We start from the raw sequence: 22,172 nt of genomic DNA on the forward strand, positions 1-22,172 counted from the left end.
AAGGGGCTGCAGCCCTGGAACCTGGACAACTCTCTGCAAGCACACATAAAACTGCAAACGATTGAGTTTGGAAATGGGCATTATTGGTAATTTGGAGCAGTACACATAATTGATATGGAAAGGGAGTATCATCCTCATTCAGAAACAATTAACTTCCCCCTCCAACACAGTAGTTCAAAGAAGACTCAGCCTTTTAAATATGAATGAGGAGAACTTCAAAATATGCAACTATTAGCTATTACAATATACACATGGAGTAGGATCTTATTTTTAATATTCTTTTAGCTACCAAATTTTAAGTGTGACGTGTATGCAGATGTGCAGGAGCCCAAGTCGTGTGGACTCCAATCAGTTAGAAGTGGGGAGGGGAAAATGAGAGGTTCGCACTGCTGTCGGATTGTATTATTTTATTTGAGCCACAGCCTGATATAACCCGAAAGTCCAGTTATTTCTTGGTTCAAGACAGACAACTGAGACTTCACAGAACGTACAAAATTAGCAGAAAACACTCATTGCAAACTGACATCCAAAAAGAAAACCTTTGCCCAAAGCTCAACAACGCTGAGGAACTCAACAGACTCTTCTGCAGCAGCCCGATGAAGATTTGTACATTGTTAATTTGATTGGAGAAGGTGCATGTTAAATAGAAAAGAACTGAGTTTGTCACTGTCATCTGAATCCATTCAGTCAGTGCAACAAAGGTATATTTAACTAAAATATGAAACAGACTTGCTAACACCGCATTATTTTCCCAGGCTTACAAAGTTAAAAAAAAAATTAAACTGAATATAAATGACTTTGAGCATTTTTTATGACACCCACAGCCTAAGTGATCCAGATAATGTAATCTAACCATCATTAGAAACCATGAAATTACAATTCCTCCGGGATGGATATTTATCTCTCTGTTACATACAGAAAGGCGATTAATTAGTAGCTCTTTCAGTGTTTAACATTACTGTGTACTGAGGCTGATTAAAATCTAACTATAGAACAGCTATGATTGCTAACACGTAATCTGAGGAAAGTTTAGCTGGGGCACAAAGAAGCACCTTAAAAAGAAAACTTAAAAAATGTCCTCTTAGAAGTAGGTAGCTTCAAAGCCAAAACCCAGGCATCCTTCTAATTTCTATTACACACAGCAATCATGACAATTACTGAGATTTCAAAAACCTCAATACTCAAAACAACTAATTCACGTCAAATATTTTTGCAAAGTGGTAAAATTCACAGAATACCGATTCATTTTCAAGAAGTGTATACAGAACACAGTCATGAAGGGAATCACACAGGACTGTCTTGAACGGCTTATTCTGAAATTTAAATGGGAGGATTTGCTGGGGTGTGTGTGTGCCCTGTATGGACAGCACAGCACACACATGCTGTGTGGGCTAAATTCATATTTCTGGTGTAATTTCACTGGCTCGTGTGGAATGCACCAAAGATGTGTCAATGTGTGTGCACAGACAGTTTCCTCCAGGATCTCACGAGGGACAAGAGGACATGGATAATTTCACTTTGGGAGGAATAAACAGAAGTAACTAGCAGGTTTGATTCCCAGAGCATTCCTACTGTGAATAAAAATATTGGAGGAATTTCATGCAAGGGCAGCTGAAAAATTCCCAATTCATTAGTCCTTATTTTGAAAATAATTTCTTACTTTGACATCAATGTACCTAGGTATGGGAACCTATAGGTTTGGACTGGTTGAGAAGAGGGAAGAAGCTTTAAAAGCATATGTGAACAGCTCAGCAAAAAGTCCAAGGTAACCCTGGTTATATTTAATTTTTTGAAGCTATCAGCTGAGACCACAAAGCAGTATTGGTCATAGATGTATTTTAGTAAGGGCACACAGAATAAAATTGAAAGTACTTTTAAAATGTAGTGTAAAGAAAGGATACTTTATCACCCCCATAGCCCCCCAGTTTAGGTCCCAATGAACTGAGCCACTGATTCCTAATCCTCTCCATTGCATCGAGTATTGTGTAGATGCTGCTCTCTTCTGGCTGCCTACACAAATTTTAATATGCAAAATATTAATAAAAAGTGAAATAAAAGGCTGAGAATAATCACAGATGGCTTCAATGTGCTGAGAGCAATGGAAGCACCTCTGAGGCCTCACTGGGGAGATGTGACCTATACGCAGCCACCTCATAGTTCTGATCCTACACCATACTGATCAGGACCTTCTCCAAAATTCCCCCCCGTTCTTCCTCAAGACCTCACTCAGGATGGCCCAAGTTCCTGTTTGGAGGCCAGGGGAAGGCACACTCTTATTTTTCAGGCTGGAGATGGGCAGCACTGTCTATGGCACCTGCCAGCTGAACCATGTGAGGCATGGGGCACAAATGGTGATGCTGTGGAGGTTGTGCAGTTGGCCATTTCGCACTTCGTGACAACGTGAATATCAATAGCTCAATTCTGTATTCTTATAAAAACAACTAAAACCCAGCGAGAAGACTTAAAAAAAAAATAGAAAAAAAATGAAAAAACTTTTAAACTCTCAAGCAACCATTGCATCAGGACAAGGATCTTTGAGCCTACCCAGCACAACCAAGCTGCCAAACCAAGTATATCAGTGGTCACACCACCCCTGCTCTGGAGAGAGCAGAGGAGGAGCAAGATTCCTTTGAATAAGTTGGAGGCAGGAAATCAGAAGTCACCAAGGCATCCCACTGCTCCACTGCAGGATGCAACAGGATAGGACATTACTGGGGTTCAAGATGACCTCATCATCGTTGACTTCTTTCTGCTCTCTAGCTCCATGCTACACACGTGTCCCTGTCGGGCACCTCTGACCACCCTTTCTGCAGATTTCCTCAAGCAGACCTAATGGCCCTGAAGGGTCAGTCCTGTGCTTCAGAGGAGGTGCCACACTTACTGCTCTCTCCATTCATCTCATCTGTCCATGTGGTAATGTCATGTAACTGTTGTCTGTCTGAGAAAGAGCTGCTCTGAGGGCAGCTAGGACCTGTGGGTAGTGCGAGTTTAGACTGTCCAAGTCACCAGTCCAAGTTGCATGATAGTTCAGGCACTACTACAACATCTCATCCTAGAGACAGAGGAAATCAACCAACACAGACCTAGACCCACACTAATTGTCATTCTTCTTAAGGTTTCTTCTTAAAAAATAAAATTATTCTCCAACTCAAAGGACAACATCTGGCTATGTTCAATGTCCCTGGAGTTTGACCGATCACGCAGCTGGACACAAGGCTGGGGATGAAGCCTTATGAAGGTAAGAAGTGTTGTCCCTGCAAGAGACCAGCTGCTTTGGTGGTTGGGAACGTGCACTCTGTGCCTGGTGTTTGTGGTGGCACTGGTTTGCTTCTGCTGTGGGAAGGGAAGGAAGTGCAGTCCTCACAGCATCTGTAGAACTTGCAGGGATACCTGTTACAATTCATTAAGTAGTGCTCTAAGAAGTTACAATAATAACGTTTCAACAGAGTTTCCAGAGGGAGTTTCAGAAACTACAGGAAAAGCTGACAAGTTTCAATCCATTTATCAAAGCACTCCAAGACAGATGAAACAGCAGAGCTGCTTAGTGAGGAATGTCTCTCTTTCTGGGTGTCCAGAGCATTTGAGTAAATAAAAAGCTCTTTAAAAATAAGTCAATACAATGGAATCCCTTTTGCCTTTTGCCAGCGCTTGTATTACACTTACACCCAAATGACCCTCCTACCTATAATACTGCAGCATTTACATACACATCAAATGGGTGCTTTTCACTTACATAATGCATTTAATCCAAGGATTACAGAGCACACAATATATTAAACATTACAACACCTCGTGAGGTAGGTTAGCATTAATGAAGTTGTGGTGGGTAAACTGAGGCACAGACTAACTTTATTACTTGCCTGTGGTCCACAGCCCATCAGTGGAAAAGTCATTAAGACGCTGTTCAAACAGTAGACACACATATGCACCTACTTGTATGGGTAAAATAGACTAATCCATGTGTTCTAAAGCAACTTTAACTGCTCATCCGGAGACAATCAGGTCTTGATTTTCTGAGGGCAGGAGAACAAAAGGCAAATAAAGAGAAGACAAAAAGAACAGAAAGCAAATATTTGCTGTTAGAAATATTTTTTTTTTGTATGTCAAACTGCGTATACAAAACAAGAGGCATCCGAACCTGAAGGACGCTTCAGATGCTGGTCTCCAATAATTTGATTTTCTCAGTAAAGATTTTTCTAGACCTGCAACAGGGGTTTTGTTAGGTTTTTGTTCAATAAAGTCGGTTTATATTTAGCTTTCATATAGCAGAGAAAAAAAATAAATCTTTGGTTAAGGTCTTTGAGCCAAGCATCTAGGATGAAATTTTCAAAAGCACTCAACAGTGGCTTTTGAAAATAGAATTAGGCTAGTTGCTGAGACAAGCTTTGAAAGCCACCCCCTACCTCCTTTAGCATTTTAACTGAGCTGATTTCCTCGGTGATGGTAGTGTTCCCTGTTTTAGTTTCCTCACCTCACGGCCTTCACCAGTGTTGCTAAGCCAAGCTGGATTTAAAGCCAGGAAGGCAAGCAGGAGACTGGGTGATGCGGGAGCCTGTGGTCATGACCTCCCCAGCGTGTCTGCTGCCCCAGAGTGGTGTAGCTGGACACAGGGATGCTCCTTGGGTGGCTCCCACTTTGCAGCCAGCCTTTGTTCTCTTTGTAGGAGCACTGGCTAATAGAGGTGTACACCCTTTGCCTGATGGTTAGGTGAGGCTATAATTACCTCAGTAATAAGGTCTGATTCTTCCCTGCTCTGCACCTCCTTGGCTGGTCAGGAATACTTGTCTAAAGTGGGTGCAAAATGCTACCAGATTAGAAAGATGACATTTTACATCAATGGAAATGACCAGGTGTAAGGAACAAAGGCCTACATAACAATGCTCTCAACTCTGTTGTCCTTTAATTAAGTAGTTCCTCCAGCAATGACACTAATGAGGCCTTGTTTCCTCGGGGTTGGATTCTCTAGTATCTAAATGGGATGTGAGCTTTTCCTGGGGAGAGAGGTATTTATAATTTCTCCCTCCCAGGTAGTGTCCAATTTGGGTGGATGTCACGCTGCAGCCTTTCTCTTGGTGGGGATGCCAGCGGGATGTCTCTCCCCTTGGCTGCTTTTTTTCCTGAAACCAATAGGAATTTTTGAGAGCTCTGCTCTTCTATTACATATGCCTGAATTTGGTCAAAGTCTCAAAGTTAGTAGGGGATGGGAAGACAAATTCATCAAATGAGACAGAGCAAAGGCGTAAGCATGTTTCTACTAAGAAGAGAAGGCTAAATACTATTCTTACTTACAAGCAATTTTCTCGTGCTGTGGTAAACTCATAGGCTATTTTTTTTCTGCTTTGGTAGGCATGCCTGGCTACAACTCCTTCAAGCAATGTCAATAAAAGGAGAACATACAGACAAATGCATGCAGGCAAGGCATGCAGCTCAGGCAAGAGGCAATGTTACTTAGCTGGGTGCAGAAGAGAACTGGAAAGTTCATTAAATCCACAGAAGCAGATCACGTTCACTGGAGACAGTGCTGACTGGACAAGGTCATGGGTCTGAATGGAGAATGCAACTGAACAAAGAAGCAGCAATAGAAGGTTTTCTTTGGGTTTGGTCCAGGAGAGCAGTCACAACATGGCAGCCAGCAGGAAGCACGCACCATAACGCTGGCAATGCAGGCTTGGCAGCATTATTGACCTCTCTGGCCACAGGACAGCAGGGACAGGCCACTTTCCTGTACAGAGTTTAATGGCTCTGAACTGCTTAGGACCCTTTAAAATGTGTAAAACTTTCACTTTCCAACAGTGTTCTCTGGCAGGGCAGACATCCACCTAACCCTTTCACTTTGCATGCTCCTGAATGTCCCATTAATGAACAGGCACTGGCCTCACAGGAAACCTTGGCTTGCAGACTTTACATTCTTCATCAGTTATACCACCACCACAACCCAGTATCTCTCCTTGTGATAAGGCCAAGGCTAAAAGCAGTGAGGGAGTACCCAGGCTGCACTCCCAGAATTGCAAGATAAATCTGCAGCAGTTCACCAAAACACTGCAGTGCCTGGATGGTGCAGAGGTACCACCTGTGGATAATACAGCTCCTCACTGTTAGCCTACTCCACAGAATAAGAAGCATTTGTAGGTTATGTAGAGTTTTTAAAAAAATTTTTGCTGCCTGGGGAAAAGCAGACTATTCCCAGATCCACTCCAGGATGCCTCTCCAACTGCAGACACCATTTTACTTATACTTGGGCACAACAGTCCCTCAAGCAGGTTTTCTGACATGAAGAGGTAATCATGTCTATGTGTTTGTGGGAAACAGAGAGCTGCACAGACTGAGGGCTGGGAGCTCCCCCTTTCTGGGTCCGTCCCTGTTGAACTTGTCTGGCATGAGATGGAGATAGAAGCATAGGTCCCAACAGTACCGACCTGTTACGGCCCATACCTTCAGGAAAAGTCCAAGGAACTACCAGCAGACCTTCCTGAGCAACAGATCAATATGGAGCTTGGTATCAGCTGAGCCGTTATTCATGCCAAAGGCAGTTGTTTGGATAAAGGGATAAAGAGTGCACAAGTTCACTGGTTCTCAGAATATAAGCTCTTTTTTTCCCTCCCTCTCCTGTAGATGCCTTCATTATTTATGTGTGACAAATAAAGCACGGCAGTTGAGGATGCTAAAATGCTTTTCACCATGCACCTCTGTTTCCCAGCATGCACAGAGCTGGGACAGTGCATCCACGTCAGGCTGTGGGTACGTCAAGGAGCCAGTGTGCTGCTCTGGCCACTGTGGCCAAAGGCTGCTCAGGGTGTATGATAACACCCATTGCCAGGCAGTAGTTGATAAAATATTCACCTGCTACATGCCTCTTCCCCCACGTGACTCCAGAAGTGACAAATTATCCCAAGGAAGCGCAAGGGAGCTTTGCCGACTAGGGTTTGCTCTGCAGCATCCCACCATACGTCATCGCACCTCGCTCGCCGTCTCTGCCATCAGCCCTACATAAGGACCCACTGTAAATGCTGAATGCAAACTGCATTCAGATGTATTGAGTAAGAAAAGATCAAAGACTGACTATTATAAAGCAAAGGAAGACTAACATGTACCCTGCCTTTGACTGTTTCCTTTTTTACCATCTTAAAATTCTCCTGAAGCTTCTCCTTCTGTAAGAGGATTATTTACAACTGAAACTACACAGAGAAAATATACTTAGAGATAAATACTTCTTCTATAAAAAGTAGCAGTTATTTTTATCTGTTTCAAACCAAAACCTTCTCATGGTTTTGTACAAAAACAAAAAAAAAATGCCAAAACACATGCTGTCCCCTCCAAAAGGAAAAAAAAAAGAAGCCTGAGCCCACATCCTCCTGAAGTTTATCATAAGCTGTCAAGTTGCTAGAAACAGAACCACGCAAGTCATTACCGCAGCTAACAACTTTACTGGGGATTCACATGTAGCTCTTTCCCCCCCTACAAAGTCCTACCAGATTTTGAAATGTGAGTGGTGCAGTTCAAAACAAAAAAAAGAAAGGGACATGTATTTTTTTATTTAGGATGCATGCAAAAGTGGTCCATTTATGACTACGTAAAAAAAAAAAAGTGGACATAAATATTTATGATTGGAAATTTCATTATTTAAAATTATTCTATAAATTTGCTAGTAACTCGAAGATGAATGCCTGCTGTACAGTTTGCAAATTAAGTACCATTATTTTTCTCTTCTGCACTTGAATATTACTCACAGCTAAAGTCATTTAAAGGGGTTAACATCAGCCTTAATTAAATATTAAAGTGTGCCTGTACCTGCTGCTATTGTTGCCCTTAGAATAAGATATAACCTATTTTTGACAAGTTTTCATCTTTCTCTGTGGAAGACGCTACATGAAACCAAATCAGTGGCAAAGAGGAGGGTAATGAATAATCTATTTCATATTCCAGCAGTACCCAGAGCTCTGAGTGGAAAAATATTCAGTCAGATGATAGTATGAGGCTGCTGAGGTACCACATGACGCAGCTAATGTTTAAATAATAATAATAATAATAAAAAAAAGCGATAAACAAATCATTAGCCCTTAACAGTTGTTTAATGCAATTTGTTAATGAACGTAATGGTGGGGACTAATAATGAAAGAAAATAAAAACGTCTAAACAGGCGCCAAGTTGCCAGTGATGCTCAATTATTTCCTTGTCAAGTTTTTATGATTTAATGAGCTCCTCTGGGACTGACGGCTGTCAGTCAGTCGTGACTTTTTGACACCATTACAACTTCAAATACAGCAGCAGGCAGGCTGTTTTCCTCGGATTTGAAATACTGAAATGATCTGACAGGTTTAAAGAAAAGATGTGCAAAAAAAAAAGGAGAGAGAGAGCGAAAGAGAGAAAGAGAGAGAGACACAGTTGCTTTTTCTTTTCTTTTTTTTTTTTTCTTCTATGGGGCAGACAATCTCTGGATGCTGTTTGGTAATGAAAACCCAATCACAGAGGTCATTATCTGATGAGGTTTTCTTGGAACTGGCAGGGTTTTTTTTCTTTATTTCTTTACTTAATGATAACCCTCGATGGGTTTGCCCCGCATGGGATGGTCAGAGCCGCACAATTTTGTTCACCATTAATTTCAGCCTTTGAAGCTCAGAGCTCTGAAGCAGCAGCAAAGAAAACCCCCCACCAAGCTGGCTCCAAAATAAGACAATCCAGCCTGCCTTAAACAGAATAGCAAATGGCCTCCCATCCCAGAGATGAGAACTGACGTCAGTCAAGCTACATTTTCTGATATTTCCCCAAAACGTATAGCATTTAAAACCCTTTAAAACTTAAGAGTCTTTAATTAAATTGCTTTTGATTTTGTATCAGTGCAGAATTAGTTTATTTATTCTGTGAGCCCAGCTGTTTAGCAAGGATGAATTTCGCACACAGCACCGTGCGTGTGTTTTTTAATTTGTCGTTTCTCCACAAAGGCTGGCAACATTAGAAGCATTTTGCTCTTTGAGGTTTACATTTGTAAGCACTTGGATTCATTCAGAGATATGCTATAGATGCAACCAAACTAGTTCAGGGGAAGCGTGGACCTGGGGGTGTCACCCTACCTGTGGGTGGTTCGGGCTGTGTTCTCAGTCGAAGTCACTCAGTCCCCACCAAAATGTCTGGATTTGGTACATCTCACCCCCACACTTCCTGAGTTGGATGAAAAGGGGAGAGTGAAGAGTAACATCGTGTTTTGAAGGGTGCAATGTCCACTCGAGCACTATTTTACATGTGGGGAGTACTCGAAGATGCAAAGCAGGCACAGAGGAGTTATTAACAGGTTAGCAAGAGAAACATAGCGATGGTGGGCTCATCAAAAGTGAAGATGAAGGCTTTGCGTGGCAGTCTCTCTCTCTCCCTCATTTCTATCTGAGTGGATGTATCTGATGTGACACTATGCCCTAGATTTATACTGGGATAAGGAAAACTAGCTTCCTTTCAGCTTTTTGCTGATTCCAGCAGGTGGCTAGATAGAGGGCAAAACCTAGTCATAGGTCACTGTTAAGATCAGTAGTCATGAATCAATTCCCATGATAGTTAAATTATAGAGGCAACGCGGAGAATGTCTAGGCAACAGACAGCTTAAGATTTCCTTCTTGACAGTTTTCTGCTTTACAGAATATGCATCTCCTAATTTGCTGAGGAGAGGATAAATATCTCCTAATGCTGCCAGGCTTCATCCTAATTTGTCTGAAGTCAGCTCAGTGCCATCACTCGAAGCTAACGGCGAGAGCTCTGCTTACACAACCCAAAGTGCGTAGTCTGAGGGCACATTGTGACTGAAGGCTGGTAGCTGAACACCCAAATCTTTCCGTGTCTGAAAGCCACATAAAACCACATGGTATATGCCACACACTTCACAAGGATGAAAGGGGAGGATGCCACAGGAGGCGGCCAGGAGGGTCCCATGACCCTGTGACAGTGCAGAGCCATCAAGGTGAGGAGCTGAACATGACTGAGCTGTGCTGCACAGAACATCACCTCCTGAAACTGTGGGTCTGCATTACCCAGGAACTTTTGCACCAGCACAATCCTACAGCCACTGACACGAGCTGGTAGGGAAACCTGGCACATAAACCACTTCTAAACTTTGTTGTGAGCTGCATGTAATACACAGACACCAGAGCTGACCATACGTACTTACATTAGTTTCAATGAATAACATTTTTCCTGTGCATCCTTTCATTCTACATTTATCATCATCTTTCTATGTCTTATATGTGGCATCAGCACCACAACCTTTTAACTATTTGTTTTTTCCATGTAGAGAAAACAGGGGACATATTTAGGGCTAAAATCAACTCCCAGATGTTTATCTCAAAACCAGCTCCTAAGGAGCACAGCAAGTCGGCAGAGACGACAGGGATGACAAAACCCCAAAAGTACTAAGGCACACATGAGAATTTGGTGCTACCTAATGTGGGGGGGAATTTAAAACTCAGCAGCTTTTTGTTTCTTTGAATATCTTTCTGGAAAGATTTCATGGCTGGAGTTCAAGAGTTTAAAATTCCTCTCAATTTGTAATATTTGTAAGGGATTGCAAATAATGAATTTAAAAGTTATCATGAAAATTACTTTATGATATCACCAGCAATAGACCTTTGTTGGAATTGTTAGCTTAATTATAAGTCAAATGACCTTAACCTGTCTATAGGAGAAGCACAGCCAATAGGAAAAGAGAAACAGCTCATTTACACAGAGGTAGATGAAACTGTGATATATTATATTAACTAAAAGCATGTATAAATTAACATTTTTACAGTTTCTGTTTAAAAAGGCAAATATCACATCAGAATTTAATACACTTCAAACATTTCCAACATGCAGTCTCGACATAGTCAGGTCAATATTAAAAATCTAGATTTTTGTTTAATGCACTATAATCACACATTTGTCACTGAACTATTACTTAGGATTTCTTTTCAATCAGCAACAAATAGATAAGAATCTTTATATGTCTTCATTTAGGGCCTAGTGTGTATGCTTATCAGTACATATATTAACAATGGAAGATTTAAAAGAGATTCAACAGATGGGCTGTGGTCACAACTACATTTTAGGTAAGTGATGTATTTTCATGATCTTGATGAAAGTGGAATTGCTTTGAATAAGCAGAAAAGAAAGCCTAATTTTAAACAAAAAAATTGTTAAATTGAGTATTGCATTCACATCAGATTTTAAACATCTTCCTAAGGTTGCTCTCTTTCTAAAACTGGCTACTGTTCTTAACCAAGTTTCATCTATTACGATAATGCATGATCAGGAGTTAGTCACAGGAGGCAGGTTCACTTTCTACATCATTTGGTCTTTGCTTTACTTATATTCTATATAACGGAGAGTCAGATACTGCTAGATATTCATACACCCCTCGTAGCACAAGAAAAGTGCAGAGATCCCTCTTCCCTTGCTAAACTCTGGCAACTTACAGACTAATTGTCTGGGCTTGAATTCAACACACATTAAGTCTTTTTATACCAGAACAAGCCTTCACTCCAACAAATATTAATATCCTGAAAACACTCAGATAAAGACAAAAAATGTAAGAAAATAATAGCCCCACATGCCATCAACTATGCCATCAATAATACAAAATATTTTACACCACTTGCACCTGAGTTGAAGAGTGGAAAAGAGAGGGAGACTCTGTCAGTGCAAGAGAATGATTCATGTGACCACTTTGTCTTAATTACTGAGAACAAGCAGTTTGTTGCTGTTTAGTGAAGAACAAAGATATCAGCGTCCCCTGACAGAAAAAAAAATAGCCATCATGGTGGTGAAGATGATGATGACTGCCAGGACAACAATCAAAATCCGGTTTTGGATGATCCTGGAAAAAAGCAGAAGAGACAAAAACCCCAGTGAATAAAACAAAATAAAACAAAATAGCAGAATATATATGTAAAATCATAAGGAACACAAACATATTGGAGAAAAGACATATGCCCACAAATTCAGGATTTTCTCTACTATTTTGTGTATCTTGATTATTTTTTACTTCTCCCAATTTCCACTACTTCCAAATATTTCTTCATGTAGCTTTTAAATCCAACTTTTTCATTCAGGAAAGAAGTAGACTTTTCCTAATTATGTATACACTTATATACATATTAGAATAAATGAAATACTTTATGTTCAAATTTATTAACCTTCGAAGAACAAATGAAATAATTAGTCCTCAGTCAATGAAACCCAAGCAGGGTGGTCTGTAATAGTAAATATCATCATATTTTTTAAAACCATTGTGAAATCTTCACGGCTTTTTTAATCTGAACAGAAACAATTCATTAATTTTCAAGGGATTTTACTATTAAGGAACAAGATTTCAAGGAAACACATGTCAATGAGATACTTACTTGTACTAAAATACCAGGGGAAAAGTACAAAAGATAGTTTTGAAGAAAAGGATGATATAAAGAAGCAAGTGTCAAACTGTGAAGCTTATGTTGTAAAAGCATCTCCTGTCTCTGTAGCATACCTTTACTTATGGTAATAGGCAAATGTTACATTTTCTATGAAGTATAAAAAAATGGAAATCAGTGAAAATAAAAAAGATGCCAGAAGTCCTAATACTTTTCAATCATTTGTTGAAAGAAATCCCTGCTTCTAAAATCAGACACCACATCACTGCAGGTTTTTCCTGAAATTAATAGGTTAAATAAAATCACTAAATGAAGAAACAGTAGAATTCGAGGCATTTTATGGAGGATTTTGGATTGTAAGAATTCAGCATTTGTTATTCCATTCTCACAGAGAAGGAAGAATATTTTTGCAGGCTCTCCACAAAACAGGAACTTTTGCAAAACATATTTGTACATGAACCTTACCATCAGAATTGGAAAGGTATAGCAAAAAAAACTCCAACAACCAAATGCAACAAAAGCACTCCAAGTTATATTTATTTTTTCTCGTGCTTCTGTAAACCAAAACAAAACAAAACAAAGCCTTCACCAGCCAAACTATGGTAAGAAAAGGTAAAACTGTGTTTTGTGAAACATCAAACCGAGTACAATCTGAAGACAGGGAGTGTAATGTGCTAAAATGAGCATATTTCACACAGTGAAAGAGAGAAGAAACTCCAGAGAGCAGAGGGGAGTTTTTCTTGGTAAACGTTTTTCATTTGGATGCGGGTGGATATACATATAAATTATATTGGAAAGTGTAAAGAAAAATGCAGTTTTAACCAACTCCAGCTCTCTCCTTGCTTACCCCCCACCTAAAGAAAAAGCAGTAAATGGATGGATGAAAACTGTCACATCAGACAGACACCCTCCCCTGTGACACTCTAAAAGGACTAGCTCTCTATCCTCCTGACAGGTTACAAAATGATCACATTTGCTGACACGTCTTCCGCAAAACTGCTTTAGTGTTTGTGTCCACTTTCCTAGCAGGAGATGAATGGGCTGCTTTGTCCTCATTTATCACTTAAAGCTGAACTAAGATCTGTCTCGTTTATTTTTCCCTTCCTCACTAGAAAGGCTCAACCACAGCATTAATTCTTTCGCGATGACAGCTAATTCAAACTTAACAGGCAATATTTACTCTGCCAAAAGGATGAGGAGGAGGGAGGGATGTTTCTCACTCCTTTTTTCCCCCTAAAAAAAAAAGTGTAGCAGGCTAACAAAACAAAGCTAATTAAGGGCTTTTGGTTCTTGTTGGTTTGCACTTCAATTTAACACCTGAACTTACAAGCTTCTCTTTTGTAGCAGGGTGTGACATTCTCTGCAAAACACCTGATAACAAACGATTTGCCCAGGCAAATGCATGAAAACCAGAATATATATTTACTCACTAGCCCTCATCACTCCTGAAAAGACACTCAGCAAAATTGAAACTCAGCAGTGAAATAGATTAAAAGCATGAAAACTCTTAAAACATTCAGCCTTAAGTAATACACAGTGCAGCTGGCATGACAACCATTTTATTTGTGGGATGTGGGCCCCAAGGCATCCATAATGCTAATTTACAAAGGATTAACTGTGAGTGAAACTCGCTTAATCTAACACATAGTTAGGCAAAGGCATACATATACTGAGTGTTTAAATCAGCTCCTCCTATCTCTGGTCCACTGAAAAAATCATTGCTTTGGCTGAGAAGCAAAACTAAAGAAAAATTTTAAAAAAGCATCGAATCCCCCAAATGCTTTATTTTAATACCCTGGTAGTACACACCTAATTGTAAGATTATTTAATCAGTGTCCATGTCTCTAAAATCCCTGTCAAGAAAACACTGAGGCATGCCACCACCTGTATCTGCAAACTGAAGGTTCACTTACGGTGTGAATCTAGGAAATACATATCAAACTTCAATTTCTAGGAATCTGAATTAGTCTGCACAGTGCAGCAAAAGAATATCATATTAAAAGGAACAAATTAATCATGAAATAGGATGGATGTTATCAACAGAATCTACATTGCAGCATTATATACTTTTAATATTCAAGCCCACAGTTAAAGATTAATTTTATATCTTTAAAAAAAAGAATAACATTGAGTTTTACTGTTTTTCTTTCAAGTGAGAAAGTAAAATTAAACTAACTGCATACTGCCCAAAGGATGGGGCTTGGAGAAGAATGACAGAGCTGTTTGGCAGTAGCAAAACGGTCCCAAGGTGGACTTAATAGTGCCTGTTAAGTCCAAGTCTGGGAGCTGCTGCTCAGACAGAGAACACAAGTTCTAGGTGTCAGCACATTTCAGATCTCAAAGTCAACAGGCAAGGCCGACTCTTCAGAGTAAAGAACAAATGAAGAGGAAAGGAGGTTTTAAGTGATCCAAGACAGTCAAGCCAGCTCACAGTTGTAGAACAATGGTTGGCATTGGCAGGACCCATCTGTAGGGAAGCCTATAGTACTGTCACAGCCAGACACTGCCAGTGGGTATTGCTCTAGGCAAAGCATCAAGGAATTTGAGTGGGGGAGGGAGAGATAATACCAAAGGAGAAGAAAATGGGGCCTAATATTCACTGCAAAAAAATCCCAAAGGCTAACATGCTTGCAAGAAGCAGATGATAGGCTTTTATCTCTATTACACCTTAAATTCAACAAAATCTGGTGAATGAGGAAGCCCAGATTTTTCTTTAAAAATGCAAAGCATGTTTACAGGGTAAATAATTTAAAAAAGAATATATACTTGAAAGAAGACATCCATTGAAACATCCATGGCTAAAATGCCTGAAGGCAAAAACTTGTGCATTTGCATGCTGCATTTTATTAAGTTAGCACAGTGTAGCTTTAAAAGAATGCATGGCCAAATTAAGAGGAATGTGTGACTGAAACATCAAGGATTCCTCAAGTTTACATTATGAATCATAGTGCTGTTGATATGAGATGAATTAACCATTTAGTCGATGCAGCTAAGGCACTGAATTCACACCAAGTTCTGCTGGAGCCCTGTGTGCAGGAGCTCGTTAACAGCCAATGTCTACTGTTCCTTTCATGCTCAAGGCTCTAGGAGCACAAGGGCTCATTCTACTTTGAGTTAGAAGAGACGAAAAATCTGCTCTTTTAAACCAAGTTCCATCTAGTTTATTATGGACAGCAGCCCGAAATATTTGGGTGCAAAACCACATAGAAACCGTAACTAAAGCAGATGCAAGGGTAATGTTAACTGACGCGCTGGAAGAGCACTCAGGACTCAAAACGCAAAAAGCACATCCCACTCCTCTTGAGTTTCCTTCTGCTCCACCTTTCTAGATGCCTGACCTCCAACCACTGTTGTGCTGGAGGGTCCCTCCAGCCAGTGCCAACTTTATGATACCGTCCACTTTTGAGAATCACCTCCTTGATGCACACAGCAACCTCTGCTTTGCAGAACAGGTCCCACATCCATTACTGAACACTGATGTTCCTGGCAAATCTGTTCCCCTCACTCCCGCCATGGCAGAAATTGTGCTGCCTTTCCACATTTCAAAACCCAAAATGATTCACCCCTTCTCCATAGCTTCACACACACATACACACAATGGGTCTAACTCTGTTTGTGCCATGTTTAGATCTGCTCCGTATAAACACAAAGCGGTTCCCGAATAAGCTTTTGCAAACCTTACATTAAGGATGCCAACCGTGTTTAAACCTTTTTACAAAACTGCATTCATTAGCAGGGGAGTGCACGACATCTATATGGGTTCAGCCTGATGTCTTGCACATATCTTAGTGCCTGATTGACCAGCATTGAATAATGATGCCTTGCCATTAAGCACCGATGGCACAATAACAATTGTCATGAAAATTAGCAATCACAGTAACATGTTAACAAAATACGGGATATAAACGAACCAGTGCAGACTCTGGGTGCATAAAGAGTTTTGTGTCCTTAACTTGAAATAATGAAGACTACAAATAAAATACTGCAAAAAATTTCTTACAGAAGCTCAACTCTGACACTGATACAAATAAAAAAAAATTACAAATGGCTTGGAGGATCAGTTAGCACACATTCATTACAACACAGGGCTTTATTCTTAAAGGAGGCATCTTGTAAAATAGTGTCCTCAAGAACACAGACTGATTGATGACGGAGCACTGTCCAACACTGTTTCACTGTAATATGTATTTATGATTTAACTAGAAGTGATTTCTGTCAGTTTACTGGGCAGAAAGGCTTGTTTTCTGTATACAAGACCAGATTTTAAATGGTCACTGAATACTTGGCTATTGCGTTTTTTGTGCCCTTTTATTTCTGAATGGCAGTTTTTGGACACATGAAAGAAAATAGGTGCATGCAAACCAGTGGTAAGAGATTTTTAAGAGTCCAATATTCATGTGCAAATCAGCAGATTCAAGCAAACACCAAGTATAGGTCTAGTCACATAGGCAAAAACATCCCAGGCAAAATGAAATGTGAATTTAAAGTAATGTAGCTATACTCATGTACCTTCTGGACAGATACAATTATTACTGTATATAAGGACATCCTTGTTACAACGAGCTTTCAAATGGAAGCACTAGACCCCACACAGGGGAATAAAGTGTTATGATTGGTAAAGCAAAGCCTTAGATACATAATGATAAATCTCAAGTTCAGGGTATCCGGGGGCTGTTCAAGTAACTATTCATCTTTCCCATCTTCAGGATTAAGAATGCTTTTCTCAAATAAAAGCAATTGAAAAGAATGAGACAGGCTGTGGCAAAAACATAAAGACACGGCAACCTACTGTAATAAAAGAGTAAGAGAACCCTGCCTAGAAAAATTACAGCCGGTTGGAAGTATCTGACTTGAGACGCTTTCCATCATTAACAACTGAAATTAGCAAACAGAAATAACAGTGGGAAAAAAATCCCTGCATAAGCTGTATGTGACTCTATGGTTCTCTTCTAGCTGACCCTGGAAAAAAGTGAGGAATTTGGAAAATACTCAAGTTTCTTTTCCTCTCCCACATCCCAAACTCTGAAAATAAGTCCAAACCTTTGTGTTCTCGAGCCAGAAGAACTGATTACATTGCAATCAATGTTGTATATTCAGAGGTCAAAAGGCTTTGGGGGTGGTGGAGATGGGATAGGACTCCCCATGACCTAACTTCATGACAAAAAGGCCACACAGCCTAAGGTCTGCCTCCAGTCTGCAGACAGACTGTTTCCAGCAGAAGCCTCGCTCGTGTTCTCTGAATTCCTTTCCAAAGGAGCTTCTTCTGCTATGGACAGGGGCTCTAGTTCCCTATGTGTAAGACCTTGGGAAATTCCATTAAAAGTTGCTGAAAACTGAGCCAATAAGGAATTGAAAGCCTCAATAATGGAGGACTGGAGAATAAAAAAGGGTGGCATTTTTCTAGCTGACTAGCAGGGTTTTTTGAAAAAGTCAGGCCATACAAGGTGCCTAAGATTTTGTTGATAGGGCCGAGGACTTGTGCAGTGCTACATCCTCTAGCTTCAAAGTTCAGTCTTAAGGACTGGGGCTGTGTACTTGTAATAACATGGATGCCAATCTCTAGCTATAGTATTACACTCAAACCACATCAATGTGTTTCCACCTGGGCCCTGAATGAAAGAGTGAGTCATGTAATAACAGGTGCAGGGAAGTAGTCACACTATCCAACTTTAAACATCCAAATTATATCTAGCTAATCTCTCAGCTCCCTGTATATATAAGCTCGAGTCCTGCTCTGAACTGCCTTCTCTATTTCCTGGCCATATATGCACCCAGGAGAGCTGGTCAGTTAGGTTAGCTCATGAGGCTAGGTGCCTACAGTACAGGAATGAATACCCCTAAAAGTCTGAACATGAGACCCAAGCAAGAAAGCTTACTAGCTCTGCAGGCAAAATCATACCAGAAAGGTGCTATCCTATTGTAAACTGTGTGTAATCTCCCATTCACCAGAAATATCGCAGGGATTAAACTCACCAGTAAAGCAGAAGATGCTAATCAATAATTAGCCACCAAAGACCTTGATCCATCATCTCCCTTAAATGGACCCCATATTTGCACAATAAATTCTGACCAGAATCAAATATACTTTTCCTTTGACAGTTTTCCTGGAGGAGCGATAGAAGAGACATCCCTCTCTGAGATGAGTGTCTCCTGAAACACATTGGCCTTCCTTGACTCAGAGAGCAATGTCTCTTCTATCTTTCACTCCTGACAATCTTGCCATTAAGATTAAAATTTAGAATTATTTTTATGGTATCTGAGAGTTAAAATACTTATTGGTATATCTAATGCATAATGCAATCTTTCAATACATTCCAAATGTAACAAAACCATATGAACAAGGAGTCAAATATGGGAGAACAGGGAAAGCCTGAACAAGGACCTCGTGGATGTGGGACCTAAGATAAAAAGGCAAAACGGAAAGGTGCTGAAAATCCTCTACTAGCTCATATTTTATTCACTGCTTATTTTTTAAACACATGGAAAGTCATTTCTGAAAGATGAAAAGTATCTTTTTGCTGCTGAGAGACCCTAACAGGGAACTTTTGTCTACACAGTTGTGGTGCAGCTTCAGTTTTCTCCTGTCTCTATGTCCACTCCTTCCACAGAGGGAATCAATTAGGTTATGACTGTCATTAGGAGGCACAGCAGGAGGCTTCTGGGGCCACGAAAACTCACCAACCAAAACGGGAGGGGGATTAACTCATTTCATGCAAAGCAGAGGCAACACCAGATCCCTTTGGCAAGTCTAAATGAAGATCATGTGCACAGTGGCAACTGCAAGTGGAAGGAGTCAAGGTTGTATTAATCTTCAACCAGCCTTTCTCAGGGTACTGAAGTATCAAGAAGAACAAATCACACATTTAGTCACCTGAGCATGACTAAGAACCATAGGCCTTAGCAAACATTATGAGAGCTTTAGAAAGAGCTCTGAGGGAGGGTGGATAGCCCAGCTGTCAGCACAATGGCATTCTCTTCAGCACATCGGGTGCATGAAGCCCTGGTCCCCAAAGGGTTAATAGGAAAAAAAAGCTCCAACCCCAACCCCCTTGTCAGCACTCAAAGCTAAAGTAATTATTTCCCCAGCAGAAGAAATATGCAAGCTCTTACAAGAACATACATGATCTCATATTGGCTTTTATGATAAATATAGTTAAATTTACATTCTGTGCAATTTAAAGAAAACAAATATGTCAAAAGTCTGCATCTTATCAACTTCCATGATCATTAGAAACCACTAAAAGATATATCTTAAACAGATGAAAGGAATCAAGTCTTTCGCTCTGCCTCAATTTAATTAATGGCTCATCTACAGCTTTTAGGTGTGATGAAGCTGGAGACTGGACATACATACTTTTCTTGCATTATTTTCCCCTTATCACACCATATTTGACTGGACGTCTTTTTGTATGGCAAGTTTTCTACAATTGTCTTAACAATGTTGACCTCTTTTGTAAAAACCTGAAGGCATCTGCAGCAATTGTTCCTGAAGATGTGCTATCCAAAATGTTACCATTTCATGGCACTTCTTGAATGATAGAATAGAATTTTTTTTGGTATATATTCATTTTTTTTCAAATGCTATAAAAGAAAGGAAAACAATCATGGCTAAGGCCATTTGTGAGATGGCATTAAAAGAGCCTACTCTGAGACAGATAAAAATAATGAGAATCTTTCTGTCAAGAAGGATTTAGAAAATATCACTAGCATTATTAAAATTTAATTTTTTACTGTGCTTTTTGGTTCCCCCTTTTCCAGTGATAATGAGCAGGACTGCACACCTCCACAATGCTAGTACTTGTTTTGAGCAATAAATTCAGCCTTCCAGTCTGAAGACATTTCAGACAACAATTTTGACTGCTATAGGCTTATTTTTCAACCTTTTCTGTGCTTTGAGTCTTCCTATAAAAACCAGTTCATAAGCTAATTTTCCACAAGGCCAGTGGAACAAATAAAAATCAATTTTTGCCCAACCGGTTCAGAGAAAACCTGGGAACAGTGAAGACAGAACAGTGAAAAATAAAAAGAATCGATGTATTCACAAATGGTTTACCTGATAGAGAACTATCAAATTAGTTGACAGGGGATACTCGCCACTATGAAAGTATTTTCTTTTCAGCATGTTACGGTATTTCTATTAGGGGAGTAGAGAAGCCTCTACTTTGTTATGACCTCAGACACCTCAGTTTAATAACCACCCCAAGCCTCCAAGCATTCGGTAAAACTACAGGGCACAAAGTCACAGTGCAAGAGCAGTCGCGGGTCTTGCAACCGGAGGGACCTGCAAGCCCAGCCTGGCTTAGAGTGGGTGTAAGTTTTCATGATCTCCTGGAAGGAGCGAAGATTCCTCTTTCAGTGAACACAGGGAGACATTTATGACCTCAGGCCAACCTTGTCAAGAGGAATTGGGTCCATCAAGAGAGGAAAAAGTTGTAAAACACCGCCCAGACTTCCCTCCCCTGTTAAAAACCCAAATGTTCAGGAGCACACTGAAGACAAAGCAGTTTAATGTCTTGGGTAGCAGAACACAAATTTCTCCAAAGATGGGAATCCCATGCGTAGACTTCAAAACTTTCATAATCCCAAGGACAACTCAGGGCACAGACTTTAATATTGTGGCCCAATCTATTTCATCAACTTTTCCACTAATTGGGCAAGTGTTCCTGTAACTGAGATACCAAGAAGGGGTGGGATAGGTGCTCACGACTGCCTGTCTGCAGCCAGAAAAATACGTCTGGAGAACTGATTGAACAACAGAATCTGCTTTTTAACACAAATTAACCATCACTGCTGTGGAAATAAAACAAATTTATAATTTACAAGCTTAAATATTAAGGAAGCTATTTTTAAGTAGCTGTAATCTTCACCCTAGTATGTAGCATTTTATACACTATATTTTCATGAGTTGGTATTAAAATTTGACTCATTTTAACAGAGAAAAAAAAGGATTTAGTACGTTACTCTGAAGTAAAGCTGCCTATTACCTATTTAAAATATTATAACACACCATGGAGACATCATTTCTAGGGCCAAACAAAACATTACCCAACGTAGAAATAGCATGAAATATAAAATATTCAGCAGAGGAAGGGTATTTGGAATTAAGCAGTTTCATTGCCAATAAACAGCATCACAATAAATAGTGTGCATGTAGGAAAAAATACATGGTTCTTCACCACTTGAGACGTAACACCTCAGTGTGGGAAACTAATAAAGATACTACTCTTCCACTAAGTACATACAGGGAAAAACTAAAACAACCACACATTTTGATTCTGAATCTCTTACAACTGATGCTAATTTGCTTATGATATCTGCCTGATTTAGAGCTAATCTTCTGTAAATTAACTCCTAATGCTGTCTGAAATAATCCTCTTAATGCTGGTCTGTCTTGAGTACTTTATATCAAACACCATGAAATACACAAGCGTACACAAGGCGTACAGCATTTGTAGTGCTGTTGGCTGCTCAAGAATATTTGCTCTGCCATGAAGACACGAGGATGGTGCAGAGCCCTGAGGCCCTAGGGGGGCTTTGGGACAACACAGTGTCGTGATGCTCTGATTGTCCCCTTCGAAGGGAGCAGAGAGCCAGTTCTGTGTCCCACCACCTCCTATCCCATCACCTCCTGGCCACCAGGGAGGAGGCTCTTTGCCTCCTGACAAAATGGTGCAGGGAGGTACAATTATGTGCTCCAAAACTCCCACCTCCAGCAGCACATGGTAATGAGAAAAAGTAAACCACTCAGGTTTTGAGATTTCTGAGCAACAAGATCTGTGTTAAACAGCACTAATTATCAACTGGAAG

At 40.2% G+C, this 22,172-nt stretch overlaps 1 protein-coding gene across 4 annotated transcripts in view; it reads right to left on the reverse strand.

Moving 5' to 3' along the window:
• Positions 1 to 394: 394 nt before the first annotated feature.
• The window catches only part of VTI1A (vesicle transport through interaction with t-SNAREs 1A), a 272,255-nt gene continuing 250,477 nt past the window's right edge, over positions 395 to 22,172 (reverse strand). For 3 of the 4 annotated variants that reach the window (XM_032694607.1, XM_032694603.1, XM_032694604.1), the window contains one exon: positions 395 to 11,833. Coding sequence is in view for 2 of the 4 variants with exons in the window: in XM_032694603.1 (XP_032550494.1) it covers positions 11,740 to 11,833 (94 nt within the window). In the remaining 2 variants the exon portion in view is untranslated. The remainder of the gene's footprint in view (positions 11,834 to 22,172) is intronic. The other variant, XM_032694606.1, reaches the window with a different exon arrangement.

Source organism: Chiroxiphia lanceolata, chromosome 8 (assembly GCF_009829145.1).
Source record: "Chiroxiphia lanceolata isolate bChiLan1 chromosome 8, bChiLan1.pri, whole genome shotgun sequence".
Taxonomy (NCBI): domain Eukaryota; kingdom Metazoa; phylum Chordata; class Aves; order Passeriformes; family Pipridae; genus Chiroxiphia; species Chiroxiphia lanceolata.